Source organism: Harmonia axyridis, chromosome 1, assembly GCF_914767665.1.
Source record: "Harmonia axyridis chromosome 1, icHarAxyr1.1, whole genome shotgun sequence".
NCBI lineage: Eukaryota > Metazoa > Arthropoda > Insecta > Coleoptera > Coccinellidae > Harmonia > Harmonia axyridis.
In genome coordinates this window covers 37,214,813-37,237,862 of record NC_059501.1, presented here as the reverse complement: position 1 = coordinate 37,237,862, position 23,050 = coordinate 37,214,813, and the positions used below count along the sequence as shown (strand labels likewise).

The 23,050-nt window shown below is 34.3% G+C and overlaps 3 protein-coding genes across 3 annotated transcripts; 1 reads left to right on the top strand and 2 right to left on the bottom strand.

Annotated features, from left to right (window-relative positions):
* Positions 1-556: 556 nt before the first annotated feature.
* Positions 557-4,369, bottom strand: LOC123685414 (zinc finger protein 596-like). The gene is made up of 4 exons (XM_045625102.1): positions 4,069-4,369; positions 3,818-3,835; positions 2,503-2,684; positions 557-1,824 (listed from the first exon to the last, which is right to left on the bottom strand). The coding sequence occupies exons 1-4, from the start codon at positions 4,173-4,175 to the stop codon at positions 1,643-1,645; spliced, it is 489 nt and encodes a 162-aa protein (XP_045481058.1). The 5' UTR covers positions 4,176-4,369; the 3' UTR covers positions 557-1,642.
* Positions 4,370-12,042: 7,673 nt separating this feature from the next.
* Positions 12,043-18,905, bottom strand: LOC123685410 (THAP domain-containing protein 1-like). The gene is made up of 3 exons (XM_045625087.1): positions 18,650-18,905; positions 17,676-17,865; positions 12,043-12,554 (listed from the first exon to the last, which is right to left on the bottom strand). The coding sequence occupies exons 1-3, from the start codon at positions 18,775-18,777 to the stop codon at positions 12,192-12,194; spliced, it is 681 nt and encodes a 226-aa protein (XP_045481043.1). The 5' UTR covers positions 18,778-18,905; the 3' UTR covers positions 12,043-12,191.
* A 538-nt stretch (positions 18,906-19,443) lies between these two features.
* LOC123687271 (40S ribosomal protein S20-like) lies at positions 19,444-22,828 on the top strand. The gene is made up of 2 exons (XM_045627030.1): positions 19,444-19,500; positions 22,466-22,828. The coding sequence occupies exons 1-2, from the start codon at positions 19,444-19,446 to the stop codon at positions 22,826-22,828; spliced, it is 420 nt and encodes a 139-aa protein (XP_045482986.1).
* Positions 22,829-23,050: the final 222 nt, after the last annotated feature.

Here is a 23,050-nt window from a genome sequence, read left to right as displayed (position 1 = left end):
CGAGCAATTATACTAATATTGAAGGGATCCATTTCGTTTTCTCGGTTGCTATGGTAATGATCAACTGCATTTATTAAAAATATACCAACCAAGATTTTCATATTCACAATGACACAAACGAAGTGATTCTTTTCTGGCCTAGTCCGGGAAATGCTACTTTCTCAGAGACAAAGCTTCCGAGAAGTGAGCACTTCCCAGACGGTTGCCAAAAAAATAATTTTCAATGTCTATTCCAGACTTTTTAGATAGTCCAGCATATGAATAATATTATGGATAATTAAATTTATATTCGATATAATGTAGCTACAAGTGTAACTGAACTTTAGGGAATTCAAAATTTGTGATATATAAAAACACACAAGAAAATTTATGAAATTTTGTATCTGTTGTCTTCAGCAAAAATTAGCCCTAATATTTTTGAGAAATAGACTGGGGATATAGTGAGTGTTATTGGGGAAGAAAGTGCTAAATTTTCCTATCAAAGGACAATTCAGCCTTACATTCCAAAACTATACATCTTCCTTTACTCTGATGGTTTAAAAAAAAATACTGCAAATTTTATACAACAGTTTATTATATTACCTTTTATCATCAAATATGCAAGCACATATGGAAAAAAAAACATATAATAAATATCAACATAAAAAAAATTATGATTAATATCTTACGGAGAGATTCGAATCAGGGCTTCGAAACTTGAATAACATGGTCAAAAATTTATAACTCCGTATTCATAAAGGGTGGGAATTTGCTGTATAGTATTCATCATTATTGTAGTAACACATATTCTCAATATCATAATTGTATGACTCCTTCCTTCAAAACTTTGGGTGGCCTGCTTTCTCTAGTCTATGTTTCCTGTGACCTGGATTGCCAGCTATCTCACCATTGCTTTAGTGGTTATTTAACGGGGGTTTGTTGTCCCCTGGTGAACTTAGCCATTCTGTCTAAGCTCATTCTGTCCACATGATGGTTCCACTTTCTCCGCCTCTTCCTTATCCATCTGACCACATCGTCCACTTCTCTCTTATAACAGAATTTCTCTGTCTGTCCGCCAATTTGTATCCCGTTATTGTTCTTAGGGTCTTCCTTTTCAGTTGTTTGCAATATCCTCTTTGTTGTAGACGTTTCAGCTCTGGTCTCCGCTCCGTTGATAGTTTTCATTTTGAAATATAATAATTCACTTATATTCTATATTCCAGTTAAATATCGATTTTTGTAATATTAATCCTTACTAAGAAACAATTAACCACGCCACTGGAATGTTTACTGCACCTCTATTTGTCAATTTTGCGGGTTTGTTGTTTTTCTACCTCACTTTATCATATTACTGTTACAATTCATTACAATACAACTCCATTTACGTTTAAGGCCACTCCTATGTTTTTCTTCCTCTGAGATTTTTCAATCAAATGGACACGTTTTATGTCTTTTAAGGGTTTCTTTCACGCTTGAAACATACTCACATAAGTGACATTTATGTTCTTTTTTATTGAAATGGACAGAATCCATATTAACTTTGAGGTAACTTACCGGTTGGCTGCATAATCACATAAGTAATTCTCTTATGTTCAAATGGACATAATCTTTATGCTTTTAGAAGTTATTTTTCTGATTGGCTGCAAACTCACATAAGTGACATTTATGTTCTTTTTTTATACAGATGGATAGAATCTAAATGCTTTTTGAGGTTATTCTTCTGATTGGCTGCAAACTCACATAAGTGACATTTATGTTCTTTTTTACTCAAATGGACAGAATCTATATGCTTTTTGAGGTCATGTTTCTGGTTGGCTGCATAATCACATAAGTGACATTTATGTTCTTTTTTATTCAAATGGACAGAATCTATATGCCTTTTGAGATCATGTTTCTGGTTGGCTGCAAACTCACATAAGTGACATTTATGTTCTTTTTTATTCAAATGGACAGAATCTATATGCCTTTTGAGATCATGTTTCTGGTTGGCTGCAAACTCACATAAGTGACATTTATGTTCTTTTTTATTCAAATGGACAGAATCTATATGATTTTTGAGGTCTTTTTTTTGATTGGCTGCAAACTCACATAAGTGACATTTATGTTCTTTTTTATTCAAATGGACAGAATTTATATGCTTTTTGAGGTAATGTTTCTGGTTGGCTGCATAATCACATAGGTGACATTTATGTTCTTTTTTATTCAAATGGACAGAATCTATATGCTTTTTGAGGTCATGTTTCTGGTTGGCTGCAAACTCACATAAGTGACATTTATGTTCTTTTTTATTCAAATGGACAGAATCTATATGCTTTTTGAGATCATGTTTCTGGTTGGCTGCAAACTCACATAAGTGACATTTATGTTCTTTTTTATTCAAATGGACAGAACCTATATGCTTTTTGAGGACATGTTTCTGATTAGCTGCATAATCACAGAAGTAACATTTATGTTCTTTTTTATTCAAATGGACAGAATCGATATGAATTTTGAGTTGAACTTTATGGTTGGCTGCATAATCACCTCTTTCATTCAAATGGACAGCATCTATATGCCCTTCAAGATTGTTTTTCTGATTTAAAGCAAACTCCCCTTTTTCATATTTAATAGACGATCTTATTCCATTCTCATCAGTGTAATGCTGAACAATTTCCATGAATTCAGTCTTTTCATCAATATGCCCCCAATCAGTTGAGTCCTGAAAACTAGAACCAAAAAATAATTGTAACATTTTGATTTTCAATTATAAGAGGTTTAAAGAAAAAACAATTTCAACAAACACTGAAAATTTTCATTCAAAAGTGTTCTTCTACAAAATCGAATTTTCAAAAAGATATTTCAAAGGAATATTTCACAAAGTGTGACGTCTTCGTAAAAAGTATTGTTGCTAAACTACATTCATTTTCCTAGTTAGAGAATTTGAAAGAGAAATTTCAATATCACATAATAGAGTAATCAATAAGACTTTATTTCATAGACATTATTGAAATCTTCAAGATCTAATCTACACAATTTCGAATTAAATAAATTTTAATAATTAAAATTATTGCAAAATAGAGAAAATTATTATTGAATTTATTTATTTATTGATGGAAAATACACAATACAATGATGTGCATCTCACAGAGGCACAAGTTGCCTGTTTGTGAGCTCGATTTAGATCAACGGTATTTGCACAATTCATAGCCAACAAGAACTAAACAATAACAAAAGCAGAAAAAGTAATAACAATTATCAAATACCAGCAAATGAAATAAAATTGCCTTAATAAAAAAACATATACAAAAATCAATGAAACTCAGCCGAAAACCACCTCTTTAGTTTATTCTTCCTGAAATAACCATCATCCAAAACCTTGAGTTCATTTGAAAGAGAGTTGAAAACACCTATTGCTCTAACAATGCTACTTTTGGAACTTACAGTCCTGTATCTTATAGGTAATTGAATTCTCTTGTTTCTAGTGACACTTCCTGATCTTAGAAATTTACTCTCAAGGTTTCCGTAATGGTATCTCAGTGATTGCAGTAAAAACAATTTTTCAATATTTAGGGGGACGTCCCGAGCTACTTTGTTCTTATTAACAACTTTCAAGATTCTTTTTTGTTGATTTTTCAAGAGGTTTAAACAATTTGAATAAGCTCTACCCCAAGCAAATTGTAACTAAATATTTTATATTATTCAAAACAAAAGAGATGGTCAATATATTCTGATATTTTTTATTAAAATCCAGAGACGAATAGGGAGTTGTCTTGTAAACATGATATGTGAAATCAATCGGATTGAAGGCAAACAACGGATTCTTTTTTAAAGATCTATATTGCTACAGTTTCGAGCTTACTTTGGACTCTTCCTCTGGCTAAAAAATGAACAAGACAAAATTAGAAAACGAAAACTACAAACAGAACTAATACCAAAACAGATCAGTGTAGAAATAATTAAAACTCTCAAAATCGTAAAAACACATCTACTTAACTGAAGAGACAATATGCCAATTTCTTTCTAGAAATAACTTTTTTACAATGAAAAAAGTGAAAGTGAAAAAAGTTAAAATTTGACCTACATTATCAAGAAAAATTAATGAATGCTTACTCCAAGTCAAATGAGTTTCCTTTTTCATAGCTATCATCTTCTCCCATTTCCATCTTTACTCTGTGATGATTAATTTCATCTAGGAAAATTTTTGAGTATGTTTCCATTTCTGGCTTCAACACTTCGTAAATTCTTAATTGTGAAAATAAATATGTACAAGTACAATTCAAGAACTGTGCACGTTATGAATCTTGTCTTTTCTTCCCCGACTAAAAATATTTATATACCCACGACACTCTTCATGAAGAAATAACAACCACAGATAAGTAGATGTAGATAATGACATAGAGAAATGAATATTTGTCTATGCTCTATTTGGTGGGTTTATGCACCACTTAGAATATAGGCATCTGAAAATAAGAATGCAGCGCCAAGGTGAGCAGACGTAGAACTATAAATGTTGACATTGGAGTGTTTTGTTGTATTAGTTGTGTGTGTATTTACGTTATTAAAATTTGATTTTACAATTAATATAAAAACTTTTCGGTCTTCTATAGTGAACAAGTGTGTTACTTTGTATATAATATTTTCATTTTAGGTAAAGGCGGTAGATATCATCATTTGTTTCAGTTCAGACTAGTGATATTGAAAGTTATGCAAGGATGGAAAACTTCGAAAAATAACGAATAACAATCGTGTGCATATAATATGTGAACGGTTCATTCAACATCATTATACTACAGGATTCTAATAGTACCTTTTTTAGGTCCAAATGGCAAGACTGAGTTTAGTAGAATACTTGGGGTATCTTAAAGACACAAACACTTCTAGAAGTGTTTATGAAGGTGAAGAAGTTTTAAATGCTGGTCACATAATAAAAATGTTACATGTTACCATGTACCACCTGGTGACAATCAGAGTAACTAGAAATGTTGACATGGTTTGCTATGGTTCTTACCTGAGAGGTAGTCAGTCCTTTTCATTCCTCTGAGGTTCTAGTATTTTGCTTTGTTTTTGTGTGATATTCTACAAATATTTATATATTTTTTAAATCATTTCAATAGTTCTGAGTCGTTCAAATCGCTATTGTTCAGTTCCTCAGTGTTCTTCCTGGGAAAAAAAGGTCAAATATCAAGTTCCATGCTTTCCCTCAAACTGGTAATAAATATCTAGTTTGGATGGAAGGGAAACTGGGGAGTAAAGTGCTGATAGATCGACAAAAAGCTTGGCAACTGAAATTCAAAATCGATAAACCAATGACAATAAATATAGAAGTATGTTCCCTGCATTTTATCGATGATGATTATTTTTATCGAGGTAAGCACTGATAGCACATGAAATTTTATATTATATTTATGGGGATAATAATAATAATAATCGTTAATAATAATTTATACAATATCAGCAGTGCTCGGCGTGAAGCCAAAACCTAGAAGTGAGCAACCAGCACAGAAAAAACAGCATAACAAACCACATTGGCAAAATAGGCTAGAAGCAAAAGTACATAGCCTCCGACAAGATATAGGAAGGTTAACACAATTTGAAAAAGGTTCTCCGTCGAGAAAACTACAAAAAATAGTGGATGCAATTATGGATCGCCATAGGCGACATGCAAACTACGACGCCAACAATGAAAGTGCTCAAGAAACTCTAGATACACTCAAGCAAAAATTAAGTGTATACTCTGAACGACTGAGAAGATACAATGAGAGCTATAAACGAAAACATGACAATATAATTTTTGAAAACTCCGAAAAGAAATTTTATAGAATGCTTAATGAACAAACGTCAACAAAATTAGGGAGTCCTCCAAGCGCCGAAGGTATGGAGAGTTTTTGGACCGATCAACTGTCAACACCAACTCCCTTTAACTCCAAAGCGCGTTGGATAAGAAGAGAGGAGAAATCATGTGAGACCATAGAAAGTATGCCACATAGTGTAATAACGTCTGAAGAACTACAGGAAATATTGAAGAACACTCACAATTGGAAATCTCCAGGCCCAGATGGAATTCACAACTTCTGGTTGAAGAAGTTTTGGTGTCTGCATGGCAGGCTAGTCGAATACATAAATAACATAATAAATAATCCAACAGAAATACCAACATTTTTAACAACAGGTATCACTTACCTAATACAAAAAGATTTTCAAAACACTATGGATTCATCAAAATACAGACCTATAACATGCCTACCAACAATATACAAAATCATCACATCATGTTCAGCATCTCGTATCTACAAACATTGCGAGAAAAATAAAATAATTGCAACACAGCAGAAAGGATGTTCCAAGAATGCACAAGGATCGAAGGAACAGCTGGTAATAGATTCCATCATATGCAACCAAGCCTTCAAGAAACGTAGAAATCTTTTCATGACTTATTTTGATTATAAAAAGGCTTTTCACACACTTCCACATGGCTGGCTGAAGAAAATTTTGGAGATATACAAGATCGATCCAATTATAACCAATTTTCTAAAGCTTGCAATGGACAATTGGAAAACGAACATCGAGCTTTCCACGGCAAACATAAGAACCAAACTGATTCCAATTAAGAAGGGAATTTTCCAAGGAGACTCCTTGAGCCCTTTATGGTTCTGCTTGGCGCTGAACCCACTCTCTAAACAGCTAAACGCTACTGAAAAGGGTTTCAACATTAAAGGAAATAATAATACTACCACCCTCAATCATTTGCTGTACATGGATGATTTGAAACTGATAACAGGCAATAAGAACCACCTAGAAATTATGGTCAAACTAGTGGAACATTTTTCGAAAGATGTAGGTATGGAATTCGGATTGGACAAATGTCGTACTCTCAGCGTAGTGAGAGGAAGAATACAAGATGAACCGATCACTCTCGCAAATGGACAGCAAATAGAAGCAATGAAGTCGGATGATCTTTATAAATATCTTGGAATGAAACAGAACCGACGAATCAACCACCAAAGAATGAAGCAAGACTTAACGACTGAGTTCATTAGGAGAATCAAAAAAATCTTAAAAACAAACCTCAACAGCAGGAACATGACGAGAGCCATCAACACATATGCATGTTCAATTCTAACATACTCATTCGGTATAGTCCCATGGAGCAAAACAGACATCGAAAACTTGCAACGTAAAATGAGAACGTTGATGACAAAAGCAAACAAGCACCATCCGAAAAGCAGCACTGAGAGGACTACACTGCCGAGAAATAAAGGAGGCAGAGGTCTTACGGACATCATGGAACTTGCTAGTGGGCAGATAGAAAGCCAACGGGAATACTTCAGAGATCAAGCAAGTACATCAAAGTTCTACAAAATACTGTGTGAAGCAGACGAATCAACACCTTTACAACTTCACAAGGAGCAATTTTCATTCAACCACCAGACAAACCAAGAAAAACTGGAAAGATGGAGAGAGAAGCCCCTGCATGGAAGACATTTCAACGAGGTGAACCAGGATCATGTCGACATTGAAGCGTCGAACTATTGGCTCACATCAGGTGCAATGTACCCAGAAACGGAAGGTTTTCTTTTAGCCATCCAAGATCAAGTGATCTCAACTAGAAATTAACAACAACCTGCGTCAAAAGGAGGACGAAAAAATTTCAAAATATAGGGACCTATAATATAGCATTTGTAATATTTTGTTGGGGACTGTATAATTGAAGGGTAATGTGAAATGATCAATTCGGATAAGTAAAAAACCTTTCAACTAAAGTTTATTAGTCATGCAAATAACATGTAACATTTTTATTATGTGACCAGCATTTAAAACTTCTTCACCTTCATAAAAACTTCTAGAAGTGTTTGTACCTTTAAGATACCCCAAGGATTCTACTAAACTCAGTCTTGCCATTTGGACCTAAAAAAGGTACTATTAGAATCCTGTAGTATAATAATGTTGATTGAACCGTTCACATATTATATGCACACGGTTGTTATTCGTCATTTTTCGAAGTCTTCCATCCTTGCATAACTTTCAATGTCACCAGTGCCGTATCTAGGGCGTGGCAAAGGTGGCACTTGCCACTGGCGCAAGGTCTGCAGAGGCGCCCAAAAATATCAAGAGAAAAAAATATTGGAGCACCAGACATAATAATTCCAAAGATCACAACTCGGTTTTCATGTATACGCCTCGCAACGAGCAATGCCGAGAAATCTGGAAACCCAGGACGGAGATCTTTCTTTTTTCTTTGGGGGGGTTCTCGAAAAAAAATTTTTTTTACAACAACGTTTACTCATATCTGTAATGTGTGAAAAAGAGGTTTGATAATGAAGTTGGAACTTAATTACTCAAAATATTTTTTTTATTACCAATTCGATTGTTCTCACCTCATACTGGCTTTTCCTAAAACGGCGTTTCGAAGGAGAATATTCCTTGTTTAATTTAAGAAAAAAAGTGCCTTAAACATGAGCCCGCAAACGCTTTGTTTTCGAGATACAGGGTGTTTCTTGTATAGTCATACTTTTTAGTGATGTTTATATTTATTATTTTATCGAATCTTTATTGATCTTCGCTACAGAATTTGTTGATAAGTACCATAAGTTATAATTAATATATTCATCACAGCTTAATAACTGGATTTTTATAATAATTTGGATTTTCCTGTGGATTACCAGAGAGCTGTTTGAATTTTTTTTTCGAAATCGATAGCAGATACGACAAAACTACAACAAACCAAAAAGTGTTGTACTAGACCAGAGTTTTTTTTCACATTTTTCTACAGAACCAGGTGCTTTACCAAAAAGTTCTGGTGGAAAGAAGCAGGTACCCTTCCAGAAAAAATATCACCCTGTAGATTTGCATACAAAATAAGCATATTACAAGATGAAAACTTTAAATCGGAAGATCTATGCCAATTCAAGTTAAATATCTTGTTAAGGGAAGGTGCTAAGAGAAAAAAAAATTAACACCGGTTTCAGGTATCTTAAGACCAAAGCTTTTGCGGATTCATGTTATAGGACTTTTTTCCTCAAAATGATCCGAAAAATCTGTCATTTTCATTTGTAGACATTAGGAACACCGTTTAGATATAATCAATTCAAAACTGATATCTACACAATTAAATTGCAATTTGAATGAATCACAATAAATTGTATAACACGGCTCAGGCAATTTTTCGATGCGAATTACTCAGTTCAGTACTACAGTATTGAATTTTGTGACGAGAATGAAACAAAAAACCGAAAACAACGAGTAAGTGCATACCGATTAAGAATGCAAAATTTACAGATGGCAAATAAGAGGCGACACCGATAAAGCGGATAGATATGGGAAAATAATAATCCTCGGACATAGATGTGCTCGTAGTGCAGTAAAAGTACTTATCTTGAAAGCGATAATAAAATCATAAACCGCAAAAGGGTCCGATTTTGTACTCCGTGTCGATTTGAGAGGAAAGTAAAATGATTATTGGTTCTTTTCATGGAAAATTTTTCTTTTCTTGGTGTGGAGATGTAATCATCAAGGTCTTCAATTTGAGCTTCTGTATTGATGGGAACGTCATATTCTTGGTTGTTGTCCATTTTATTATATGGGATTTATTTCAACTATTTCACAATGATATCGACAAAAATACTGTTGTCAAAAATTAAGAGTTATTCGCTCTGCTACCAACTTCGATATTTCGTATTCAACTCCATTAACTATACTTTCTTTTTCACAAGATTTTTCGAAAAACACGTAAGTTACATTCACCACTTTCAGTCATCGACTCTAGTATGGAAAATCACGTAACGGCCGTCAACCGTTCCTTTACCACCACATGGACTAATTGTCCTCTATAGGAGTTTGTCTATAGCCCGCTAGAAGGACTCATCGTCTTTCATACAGCTAGTTCGTCTATTCACCGCTAGATGGACCAATTGTCCTCTATAATCTAGTTCATCTAGCGGCCGCTAGATGGACTAATCGATTTGATTTGTTGTAGGCATGTTTAAAAAAGAGTTACACAGGGTGAACTCTAACATGTTCTGAATGACTTTGAGTTAAGAAATACGGCCAAACTTGATAACACAACTACCGTACACTATGCTGATGATACAAACCTTTTAGCCATTGGTACATTATGGACATAACTGAAGAAGCTTGTTGAAAATATGCTTAAACATACAGAAGATTGGTTTACTGACAATAATATGATCCTAAATAAGAATAAAACTAAATTGATAATGTTTCACCCCGTAAACTCAGGAATAATGACACCTACTGATACTATATTAAATGATAAGAAATATAAAATAGCAAGTAGTACCAAGTTCTTAGACGTTGTAATAGATTCAAGACTCAACTGGAATGCTCATGTAATAGATCTTTGCAAGAGGGTAGGATCAGTCTTGTATGCTTTCAGAGTCATAACGAAATATATAAGTTCTCAAACACTAAAGACAGTCTACCATGCGATCATAGAATCGAAGCTTAGATTTGGAATAACTTTTTATGGCTCAGAAAATATATTTTTTATTATTATTTATCCAACAGAAGAGAGCACTCCGAATTATGTTGAATATGGGATACACACAATCATGTCGTGGTTTGTTCAAGAAATCTAGACTCCTTACAATATATGGAATATACATTCAGGAATGCTTATACGCTCTATTAGTGTGACGTCACACACCCCCATTTTTGGTTTTCCTGTCAGTGTTCGGAATCCAAACAAATAAATTGTCATTCAAATTAGTACGGTGACGTTGAACGAATTGGCTTATTTTCATAAATAGGAGTATTTGAGGAACGATTTCAGTATTAATTGATAGACAGGAACGAGGTTAATACCAGTAAGTTTGAATCCTGTATCATTCCCCAGATTTTGTAAAAAGCCGTGTTTATTAGTTGAACTTCAAGTTAGAACTTACTGGCATTAATCTCGTGCCTTCTGTCTATCAATTAAAGGTGAAATCGTACCTTAAATAATTTTATTTATCAAAATAAGTCAATTTCTTCAACGACAACGTACTAATTTGAATGACAATTTGTTTGTTTGGATTCCGAACACTGACAGGAGAATTAAAATGGCGGTGTGTGACGTCATCACTAATAGAGCGTGCGTATTGTTCCTATATCAGCATAGACAGTACTTTGATAAACATCAAGGTGAAAATAAGTACCCATCGAGAAATTTGAATTTTGTACTACCTAGGATGAATCTCACAACATCACAAAAGCAAATGGGATATAGATGCCTGAAGTATTTCAATAAATTGCCACCGCAGGTTCAGAAAATCAGTTTTTAAATTGTTATTAGAATCAGAACCATACTCAATTGTAGATTTCTGTGAATAGACACTATTTCATTCTGTTTTATGAAACAATTTTGAAATAAAGATCGTTGTGATATTAGTGATTGGTGCTGTTTCAGCAAATAGTTCATTCATAAATATTATGAAAATGAATGGACCCAAAAAACTCCCCTGTGGTACACCTAATTCAACTGGAAGTGGATCTGAGATGGCCTGTGTTTCCATGTTGGTGATTAAAACTAGTTGTGTTCGTTAGGATAGATATAATCTAAACCATTCAAGTGGGAAATATAATCAAATACTAAATGAGATAATTATTCTTTGATATAAATATGGACCAGTATAAGAGAAATATTTTCAGCGAGAAGGAAGGAAAAATTGGGCGGCCAAAAGTATAGAATAATAGGAGGAATCATAACGTCCCAAAACTGATGGCCTGTAAATATGGCCGACTCACGTTTCCGGTTGGCAGTGGCGTAGTACGATGAATATTTCATTCATTCAAAATACATTTTGGTGAAAATTTAATAATTTCATTAAAAAATGTAGCTGAAAGTTAGCAGATATAGGGGTACATTGAACTTGATAACTTTTATTAACGAATTGAATAATTACCAAAATTCTCAGCAATTATGTACTATAATGAATAATGAATAAATCTGGTTGATATGGGTTTTATTCAAACTTCACATATTATGCGATTCTATATTAAATTTTGAAGTTTTATCTTACTTATAGTCTTGTTCAGGGCAGCTTTGAATTGAAGTAAAAGAATTCAAGGAATGGGATAGATGAATGATAATAATAAAAATAATTTTTATTAACAAATTAAAAATTGAGCAATTACAATCATCCTTAAAAGTATGTACTGGGTATAATGAATTGATGAACAAATTTGGCTGATATAATGAGTAAATTCTGCAACTCGGAGGAAAACTATCGAATATGCTATTTTGAGGTTTTTGTTGGATGTGCATTTTTTTTCTGTGTTTTGTACTTGATCAATTTCTGTTTTAATGACCAATTAATCTTCTGCAGGTGTTTGATTTTGTTGAGATACAAAAACTCCCTGTGCTCTAGCTTCTCAATCCTCTGTTTCAATACCCTTTCACGAGGTGTGTCTATCGATTTTATTGGAGGTATCTCATCGCAAGATGGAGGGGTTTGCTCTCTGGGAATATATGAAGGCTCGGATGTAGATGAAGGTCCAGCAATACCTGAGGCACCATTAATTGAATATACATAATCATGATCCATTAGAGAACTCTCCACACATTTCGAGGGTCTGTATACTATTGCATAATTTTTTTTCTGAAATAATCCATTGAGTTTTTAGAAAAATGTATGTTTTCTGGTTAACAAATTTTATTGTAGATGAAGAAATATCCTTAAAAATCAAAATCAACAAAATATTGAATCTTAAAATGAAAAATTGTACAAATATCGAAGAAACTGTGAATTATATGTATAATGTAGAAAATGGTTCTCATAATAATTTACTCTCTAAAGCTCTAGAGAGATTAGGAAATGCCGAATGGTCTTAATCTCGATGAAGGAAAAATCCGAATCTGCACCTCCATGTGGTAGAGGGCGGGCAACATCATTTTGATGGCTAACGCAGATAGGGACCGAGTAATTGCCGGTATAAGCAATCCCCCACTTACTGGTCAACAGCTTCGGGTGGAAGAATTAGTGAGTGGTAGGGCACCTTTTTGTCCTAAGGTCAAGAAACTGACCTCAAAGGCGGATGAACTATCAAGAATAGTCAACGGCATAAAGATGTGGAAAGCCAGGGGATGACTACCACATTAAAAATCCACAAGGATATCCTTAGTAAAAACCATCATACACTCACAAGGTAATGATAATCTTAATCTCACTGATCATGGCTTTCGGAAACCAGGATCCGGCAGGGGAGGACAGACACGTTTAGACGATGGGGACTCTGAGGTCGTCATCAAGCGAAATCCCCATCGAACTAATAAAAATAAGTATATTGCCCTAAGAATTGGAACATGGAATGTAAGAAGTTTATACCAAGCGGGTAAACTTGATAATTGTGTATCCGAAATGTATAATATGAAACTAAACATTATGGGGCTTAGCGATGTACAGGGTGGGCAAATAAGCGAGGTAAGCGGCTATATCTCAGGATCCACTCATCGTAGAGACTTGTGGTAAAAAATTTTATCACTAAAGTGTACAAGAGAACACACTGAAAATTGTTTTGAAGTTCATACCTCTACCGCTAGGGGGCGTAATAGCTATCGTCGAGTAGAAAAATGAATTTTACTCGAAAATGTTTCATATGAAGTTGAAGAATAAATATCATCTCTGTGAGCCTTGGAAAATTCTCTATTTTTTTGAATTGCCACTTTCGATTTTACGACATCAAATAAGGGTAGGTGAAAGGGAGAAATCTGACTGATTGAAACGCCTGTAACTTCAGTTTGGCTCAACAGTTTTGAGCAAATTAGATCTCGTCTGAAAGATTATATCTTGTTGATTGAGGACAAAATATAGTCATGATAAATTTGTTTTTGCTGCTTTCGATAGGGGACGCTAAGTCAGAAGTTCATTAATTTGTTCATTTTACTCCGAAATTTCAAATGTAATGATAGGATTTTCTTAACAGAAACAAAAGTTTCATCAAATTTGCATGAAAAAACCTGAAGGTCGCAAAGCGATAATTTCAGGCATTCTGAAGTTATGGCCGAAAGAAGATATTTTTCAACTGATGCACTGCGAAAAACCAAATTGTGTCTTTAAGTTCCAACAGAAACAGAAATCTTATCAAATTTGTATGAAAAAACCAAAACGACGCAAAGCGATAGCTTCAGGCGTTCTGAAGTTATGGCCGAAAGAACACACAATTTAGTTTTTCAGTGCATCAATTGAAGAATATCTTTTTCCGTCCATAACTCCGGAACGCTTGAAGCTATCGCTTTGCGACCTTTTGGTTTTTTCATACAAATTTGATGGGATTTCTGTTTCTGTTAGAACTTAAAACACAATTTGCTTTTTCGCAGTGCATCAGTTGAAGAATATCTTCTTTCGGCCATAACTTCAGAACGCATGAAATTATCGCCTTGCGACCTTCAGGTGTTTTCATGCAAATTTGATGGAACTTCTGTTTCTCTTAAGAAAATCCTATCATTACATTTGAAATTTCGCAGTAAAATGAACAAAACAATGAACTTCTGACTTAGCGCCCCCTATCGAAAGCAGCAAACACAAATTTATCATGGCTATATTTTGTCCTCAATCAACAAGATATTATCTTTCCAACGAGATCTAATTTGCTCGAAAATGTTGAGACAAACTGAAGTTACAGGCGTTTCAATCAGTCAGATTTCTCCCTTTCACCTACCCTTATTTGATGTCGTAAAATCGAAAGTGACAATTCAAAAAGATAGAGAATTTTCAAGTATTACAGTGATGATATTTTTTCTTCAACTTCATATGAAACATTTTCGAGTAAAATTCATTTTTCTACTCGACGGTAGCTATTACGCCCCCTAGCGGTAGAGGTATGAACTTCAAAACAATTTCCAGTGTGTTCTCTTGTACACTTTAGTGGTAAAACTTTTTACCGCAAGTCTCTACGATGAGTGGATCCTTAGATATAGCCGCTTACCTCGCTTATCTGCCCACCCTGTACAGTGGCCGGGATCGGGCAAATGTGCTACCAGGAATGGAATAATGTATTATTCTGGGAACAACGATAACAAACACAGACAGGGAGTTGTCATAATTGTTGATAAGGATACTCAACAAGCAGTATTCAATTTTATTCCCTATTCTGACCGCGTAATGATGTTGTCTCTCAACTCTCATCTAAAGCGAAATATAAACATAATCCAAGTATATGCGCCTACAGCAGATAAGGAGGAAGACACAATAGAGACTTTCTATGAACAAGTTGACAGTGTATTGAAATTAACCAAAAGACAGGATATAAATATCATAATGGGCGATTTAAATGCTAAAGTTGGTCGGGGCGAAGTGGAGAATTGTGTGGGACTGTATGGATTGGGCGAAAGGAACGAGCGTGGCGATAGGTTAGTTGAGTTCTGCATCAATGAGGAATTTATAATTGCAAATACGCTGTTTAAACTCCCTAAACGCCGATTATACACATGGAAATCACCCGCTGATAATAACGATAGAATTGTAAGAAATCGAATAGATTATATTATTGTCAACAGAAGATACAGAAACTCCCTAATATCAGCTAAAACTTATCCAGGAGCGGACATATCCTCTGACCACAACCCTGTTGTTTTGTCAATGAGAGTTAAACTAAAAATTGTTAAAAGAACTACTGCAAGGAAAAGTATGGACCCCAGAAGACTCAAAGAGGAAAATATATATGAAGAAACAAAACTCAAAATAAACGACAGCTTAAGAAAAGTCAAAGAAGATAACACAGAAACAGTAAATGTCGACCATAAATGGAAGAAAATTTAAAATGCCTTGGTCTCTGTTGGAAGAGAAACCTTGAAACCTCTAAGAGAGAAAATAAAATCATGGATGACAGTGGAAATTTTGGATCTTATGGAGGAAAGAAGAAGATATAAGAATAAAAACGTAAATAAATACAAAGAGGTGCAGAGAAACATAAGGAAAAAAAGTTCGAGAAGAAAAAGAAAGGTGGATACACAACAAATGTAAGGAAATAGAAGATCTGGATAAAAGATACGATAGCTTTAACATGCACAAGAAAATCAATGAGTTGACAGGCATAAGAAAGAACACAACGTTAAAATAATATTCTCAAAAATGACGATGGACGTATAATTACTGACATGAAGGAGAAATTGCTGCAGTGGACAAATTATATCCAAAATCTGTTCAAAGATGAGAGAGCTGTACCTTCATTGGATTTCGCGGAAGATACCAGACTACCCATATTACGACAAGAGGTAATTTATGCCATAAAGAACACAAAAGAGGGCAAAGCTGTTGGGCCGGATGAGGTACCTGTCGAATTGTTGAAGCTTCTTGATGATGACACAATCGATGTGTTGGTTCAACTCTTCAATCTAATATATGAGACTGGCATAATTCCCAAACAATGGCTGCAATCAACCTTTGTAACGATTCCTAAAAAGTCTAATGCAACAATCTGCTCAGAACATAGAACAATAGCTTTAATGAGTCACACACTTAAAACATTCCTAAAAATCATACACGGCAGAATTGTTAAGTCTCTTGAATGCGAAATAAGTGACACACAATTCGGTTTCAGAAATGGTATGGGCACAAGAGAGGCGCTGTTTGGCCTTAATGTGTTAGCCCAGAGATGCATAGACATGAATCAGGATATTTACTTGTGTTTTGTGGACTTTGAGAAGGCCTTTGACAAAGTCCAACATGAAAAACTTATAGAAATATTGAAACGGAAAAATATTGACAGTCGGAATATAAAAATTATTTCTCACTTATATTGGAATCGAACTGCCAAAGTGAGAGTTGAAGACCAGAGCACCAGAGAGGTTGAAATTCAGAGAGGAGTCCGACAAGGTTGTGTGCTATCCCCGTTACTTTTCAACATCTATAGTGAAGAAATATTCAAAGAAGCGCTGTTCGATTCAGTAGAGGGCATATCTATAAATGGAGAAATTCTGAACAACTTGCGTTTTGCAGACGACACGGTAATAATGACAAATAATGAAAGCGATTTACAGAACGTGATGGAACGTCTCAATGCATGTTGCAATGACTAAGGCCTCAAGATCAATTTAAAGAAAAATAAATGTATGGTCATCACTAAATCGATAATTGCAAGCTCCCACCTGGTCATTGAAAACGAGATAATAGAAAGAGTTAACAATTACAGGTATTTGGGAACATGGATAACATCGGATATAGACCAAACTAAAGAAATAAAAAAGATTTCACGTACCGCTTTTATTAAACTTAAGAAGTTCTTGTGTTGTCGAGATATAAAGTTGACGCTACGTCTAAGGATGCTTCAGTGATATGTGTTCTCCACGCTTCTGTATGGGATGGAGGCGTGGACCTTGAAACGGACTCATTTAAATGGACTGGCTGCCTTTGACTTCTGGTGCTACAGAAGAATCCTACGAATATCATGGGTAGAAAGAGTGCCAAATGTGGAAGATCAGAAGAATTGGAAGTGAACCAGGAATGCTGTTGACTATCAAAAGAAGAAAATTGGAGTACTTGGGACATGTCATGAGAGGGCAAAGGCACAGATTGCTACAGCTCATTGTGCAGGGCAGAATAAGAGGAAGAAGAAATGTGGGTAGACGCAGACTATCCTGGCTCAAGAACCTGAGAGAATGGTTCGGATGTAGCAGCTCAGAACTATTTAGAGCGGCGGTTAACAAAATCCGCATTGCTATGATGGTTTCCAACCTTCGATGAAAGATGGAACTAGAAGAAGAAGAAGAATAATTTACTTACATATTTTAAACGATCTACTATAATTGTTGGCAATGCATTGGGTTGTAGTCTGACTTTCACCTTTGAAGTTCGATCAAAACAATCATCAGCAAAATGACGGGAGCATAAAAAACTTTGAGTTTTAGGAACAAATTCAGTATCATTCATAAAATGAATCCATGCCACTCTCCTTCTTTCATCTGTTGGAAACCTAGAGCAGAAAAAAATTAAAATCGTGAACATAAAATACTCTTTACACTAATAATTGATAATACGCTCTATTAGTGTGACGTCACACACAGCAATTTTTGGTTCTCCTGTCAGTGTTCGGAATCCAAACAAATAAATTGTCATTCACATTAGTACGGTGTCGTTGAAGGAATTGGCTTATTTTCATAAATAAGAGTATTTGAGGAACTATTTCAGTATTAATTCATAGACAGAGGGAACGAGGTTAATACCAGTAAGTTTGAATCCTGTATCATTTCCCAGATTTTGTAGAAAGCCGTGTTTATTTGTTGAACTTCAAGTTCGAACTTACTGGCATTAATCTCGTTCCTTCTGTCTATCAATTAATGGTAAAATCGTTCCTTAAATAATCTTATTTACCAAAATAAGCCAATTTCTTCAACAACAACGTACTAATTTGAATGACAATTTGTTTGTTTGGATTCCGAACACTGACAGGAGAACTAAAATGTCGGTTGTGACGTCATCACTAATAGAGCGTATTATTTTTCCTTTAATGTCCTTTGATGAAGGTAATGCCAACATTTCTTTACAGAAATACAGCAAACAGCTAGTAATATGATGAGAATGAAGAAATGATAAACCTGAAAAATGTAATAACAGAAAAAAACCCTTATCTTACGCTACGATACGCCTATGCGTACCACCTGATTTGTTGGTTAACCTCAATATTTCATTCCCATAAAATATTTCATATTTCCATATTTTATTCCCAATTTACATAATGAAGCATTGAAAACACTTACATGTGAAATGTTACACCATCTTGCTTTTGTTTTTTATTCCGGGTACAGCCACAAGATGCACAACTAACCATTTTGTACGATGAGCTTTTTTGAGAAATCCTAAATGAGTTATTCACTAAAATATCCATATAGTCAAAACAAACGTTTAACTATATTATTCTTCACACTGAAAATTCTTTTATACGTCTATTTTGATACATTAACTAGATATATCTCTGTTAACCTCAAAGTTTGTTTACATTTACAACTTTGACATAGGGATGGGCAATAAATATCGAGATATCGATATTTTTTCAGAAAATTTTCGATAAATATCGTCGATATTTTCAATTCCGATTCTATCGATTATCGATATTTTCAACCGATATTATCGATATATTTATATAGATTTCAGAGTATCAAATTCGATATTTTTCATATTTCGCATTATGATTTCGACCTCACGAAACATATACTTTAGCTTCATTAGTCGAAAATCTAGATTTGTCGGACTATAAAATAAATATAGAATATTTTGATATGTGTAGCAGTTTTGAAATTCTACACATCGAAAATAAAAAGTTGAGTTTCAATCTTGCTGGAAGCTCAATAAATAAATAGACATAATAAAATTGTAATAAAATTCAACGGCCGTTATTAAATACCTTTCTTTCTGTACATAAACGTCTCAAACCATTTATTGGTTATTGCTGGAATTCCCAAAATCCTTTTAACCTACCCCATATTAACCCATAAAATAAGAAGCATTTTCAGTTTTGAAATTCTACATTTTGAAAATATGCAAACGACTAAATATGCTGTTTTCAACTGAACCTGGTCACGGTGAATCTGGATTTTCGTCTAATGGAACTGTATGTTTCGTGTGCTCGAAATCATAATGCGAAGTATTGAAAAATATCTAATTTGAAACTCTGAAATACCTAAATATCGAAATGTAGAATAGAGGAAATGTAGAAAAACTGAAATTCTGCATGTCGAAAATATTCCATGAAATGGGAGCAAACTACTGAAAATCTGGATTTTCGACTAATGGAAGTACCTAGATCAAAATATGTTTCGTGTGGTCGAAATCATAATGCAAAATATTGAAAACTACTAAATATGTCGTATTCAACTGAATCTAGTCATCAGAATCTTATTATTCTCCTCTATGATAGAAAAACTTTATTGAATTCAACAGAATTTTCCCACACCAAAATATTACAGCGATATATCGATATTTTCACTCTAACATATTTGGATACATTTCGATAGTGTCAGAAAATATCGATAGTTCTCTGTCCCTTGCCCATCCCTACTTTGAGAGCACGAAACACTGATGTTCGTTTATAGATTTAGACAGGTTGTCTCGTAACTTTCAACCAATCAGCGTCAACCATTCATCAACGTCACTCGGTTTACACATTCAAATAAATAACATTTGATTGCAATGAAATCGTGGGTTTTCAAGAATTTTCTTAATAGTTTGATCGCGTATATCGTTCTTAATTTATCCTTAATAGTCTTAAATATATTCAATCATAAAATAGCTACGATAGAATGTCTGTCAATGATGGCCAATGGCGATACAGTCATTCCATAGACCTTGACAGACACCGGATGACGCGTTACCCCACTCTTCCACCCAAGTTACGAGGCAACCTGTGTAATCTACAGACCTTGGATCCAGGCGATGTTTGAGGTGGGGGGCATAGAAAGTCACGGCTCATATAGGTTAGCAAAATATACATAACAGCATAAAAGCCCATAGCGTCTGCTTCTATTCTATCTCGATGGGCAGCACCAATGCGAATTTTTGTAGAGCTAAATGACATAATTAGTTCGAATTAATTCTCACTTGCGCAGCCAGTCGAATACTCTATCTGTCAACATCAGTCAAGGTCTGTAGATTACACAGGTTTGCCTCGTAACTTGGGTTGAAGAGTGGGGTAACGCGTCATCCGGTGTCTGTCAAGGTCTATAGAATGACTGTATCGCCATTGGCCATCATTGACAGACATTTTATCGTAGCTATTTTATGATTGAATATATTAAAGACTATTTAGGATAGACTACGAACGATATACGCGATCAAACTACTAAGAAAATCCGTGACAACCCACGATTTCATTGCAATCAAATGTTATTTATTTGAATGTGTAAACCGAGTGACGTCAAGAATGGTTGACGCTGATTGGTTGAAAGTTACGAGACAACCTGTCTAAATCTATAAACCTTGGCCTGGATCCACCCCTGGCCGAAGGAAGTCTTGAGCTTCCGATGAGCACTTTCTTGATCCTCAACCATCGAGATAGAATAGGACTAATAGGAGACGCTATGAGCTGTAATCGTGCTAGAAAAAAAAATGACCAGTAGGCGGGGCTAATTCTATTATTGAAATTGGAGAAAAATCAAGGTCGAATTAAGTTAACTTTCACGAAGGAATACAAAAATAAACCGTGTTCACTTTTTAAACAGTCTAAGCATTGTTCACAAACAATTTTTTGTTTCAAATAATATACAACATATCCTGCCATATAAATTTTAATATATTCACAGTATTGTGAAGATGAATATGCAGATATGCAAAAATTGTGAATACGGATCTGTTTAGTACTATGAAATGTTTTGATTATATTTTATCTTGTAAATCTTTTCCAGCGATACCTCACTTTTGGAAATATTCAAAGATATTAGGAAGCTAGTAGAACCACTTCAGATTTATATTTTTGTCATAATTTTAGGCTAATTTATTATCCTATTGAAACATTTTTCCTCTCAAATTGTGAGAGAAATCTCGGCTTCTGCTAGCTCAACGTCAAGCTAGCAAAACCTAAAAACCATTAGGTTTTTAGGTTTTGAGCATTGTGTAGTGTCACAAAAATACAATTTCTTAATACATTACATTACATGTAATCATGTAATCAAACAGTGCTTGAAGGTTTCTTAATATTAAGAAATTGTATTTTTGTGACACTACACAATGCTCAAAAACAAGTAGCTTGACAGAATTCAAGTACTTCATAAATAAATACTTGACCTGACTTGAAATTGAAAAACTACTACTTGACTTGAGCTTGCCTTGATTTCAAGTTGAGTTTTAATCTGTTAATAAGAATTATTTTTATCATAATTATCATTCATCTATTCCATATCTTAAATTCTTTTACTTCAATTTAAAGCTGCCCTCAACAAGACTATAAATAAGATAAAACTTCAATATAAAATATAGAATCGTATAAGTGAAATTTAAAAAACCCATATCAATTATTCAAATCTTTAATGAAAGTCATTAAGTTCAATATATTTTCTAGCTTTCAGCTACATTTTCTAATGAAATTATTAATTTTCACCGAAATGTATTATTTTTGAATGAATGGAATTTTTATCCTACTACGCCACTGCTAACCGGAAACGTGAGTCGGCCATATTCACAGCCCCTTCTGTTCATCAGTTTTGAGACGTTCTGCTCCCTCCTATTATTCTATCACAGACTGTAATCTGTGATTCTATATTCTATGTGCGAGACTGCATTGTCAGCTGTGAAACGTCAAACTTGTCAATCTTTCCTGTTTGTTTATGTTCAATTTGACAGTTACGTTTTGGTTTGTTCCTGTGAGTGTGCGGGCGTTAAGCTCCAGGGCCCAGGGCTTCAAGAATCTCGCACTTTACTTGAAAGCTCCTAATAAGAATCTGCAACAGTATAAGTAGAAGTTTCACAAAATTATACACAAAATGGTGAATGATTATCTTATTCTGCAAAAGATTTGAATTAAACGGACCCTCTGAATATGTATTTCTATTTGCATTACATTTGTAATTCTTCATTATTTTCAGGCCACCAAAGAATTAAACCCTGAAAAACCTGCACAAGAGGAAGCTAGTCATGTCCACCATATCAGGATTACTCTAACCTCACGTAATGTTGCTTCACTGGAGAAAGTTTGTAGGGATTTAATTGAAGCATCAAAAAAAAAGAAATTGAAGGTGAAAGGTCCTGTACGTATGCCTACCAAAACGCTTCGTATCACTACTCGCAAAACACCTTGTGGTGAAGGGTCAAAAACTTGGGATAGATTCCAGATGAGAATTCATAAAAGGGTTATTGATTTGCATTCTTCTTCTGAAATTGTAATGGAAATCACATCTATCAATATTGAACCTGGTGTAGAAGTTGAAGTTACTATTGCTGATGCATAATTTATTGGTAAATGAAAAATTATTTCCAATAAAAACTTGCAGGATAGCATTACTTGTTATTAATAAACCATATGCAACTATTGTGTACAGTTCAAGTGGAGTAATGATAAGAATAGAGCTATCATAAAAAAATGATTTGAATTATTTTTGTGACTAAGATTTTGTTAGAGCACTGTTCAATGGTAACTTTGCTGCTAAAAGTAAAGTAAATATCTTGCCTGT

Excerpts from the sequence above, each read along its gene's own strand:
- LOC123685410 (XM_045625087.1), bottom strand. The coding sequence starts at position 18,777 with ATGGATATTTTAGTGAATAACTCATTTAGGATTTCTCAAAAAAGCTCA. Across the intron at positions 17,866-18,649 it reads GATGGTGTAACATTTCACAT|GTTTCCAACAGATGAAAGAA; the intron begins GTAAGTGTTTTC and ends TTTCTGCTCTAG. Across the intron at positions 12,555-17,675 it reads TAGTAGATCGTTTAAAATAT|AAAAAAAATTATGCAATAGT; the intron begins GTAAGTAAATTA and ends GGATTATTTCAG.
- LOC123687271 (XM_045627030.1), top strand. The coding sequence starts at position 19,444 with ATGCTGTTTTCAACTGAACCTGGTCACGGTGAATCTGGATTTTCGTCT. Across the intron at positions 19,501-22,465 it reads GATTTTCGTCTAATGGAACT|GCCACCAAAGAATTAAACCC; the intron begins GTATGTTTCGTG and ends CATTATTTTCAG.
- LOC123685414 (XM_045625102.1), bottom strand. The coding sequence starts at position 4,175 with ATGGAAACATACTCAAAAATTTTCCTAGATGAAATTAATCATCACAGA. Across the intron at positions 1,825-2,502 it reads TGTCCATTTGAATGAAAGAG|AACATAAATGTCACTTATGT; the intron begins GTGATTATGCAG and ends TGAATAAAAAAG.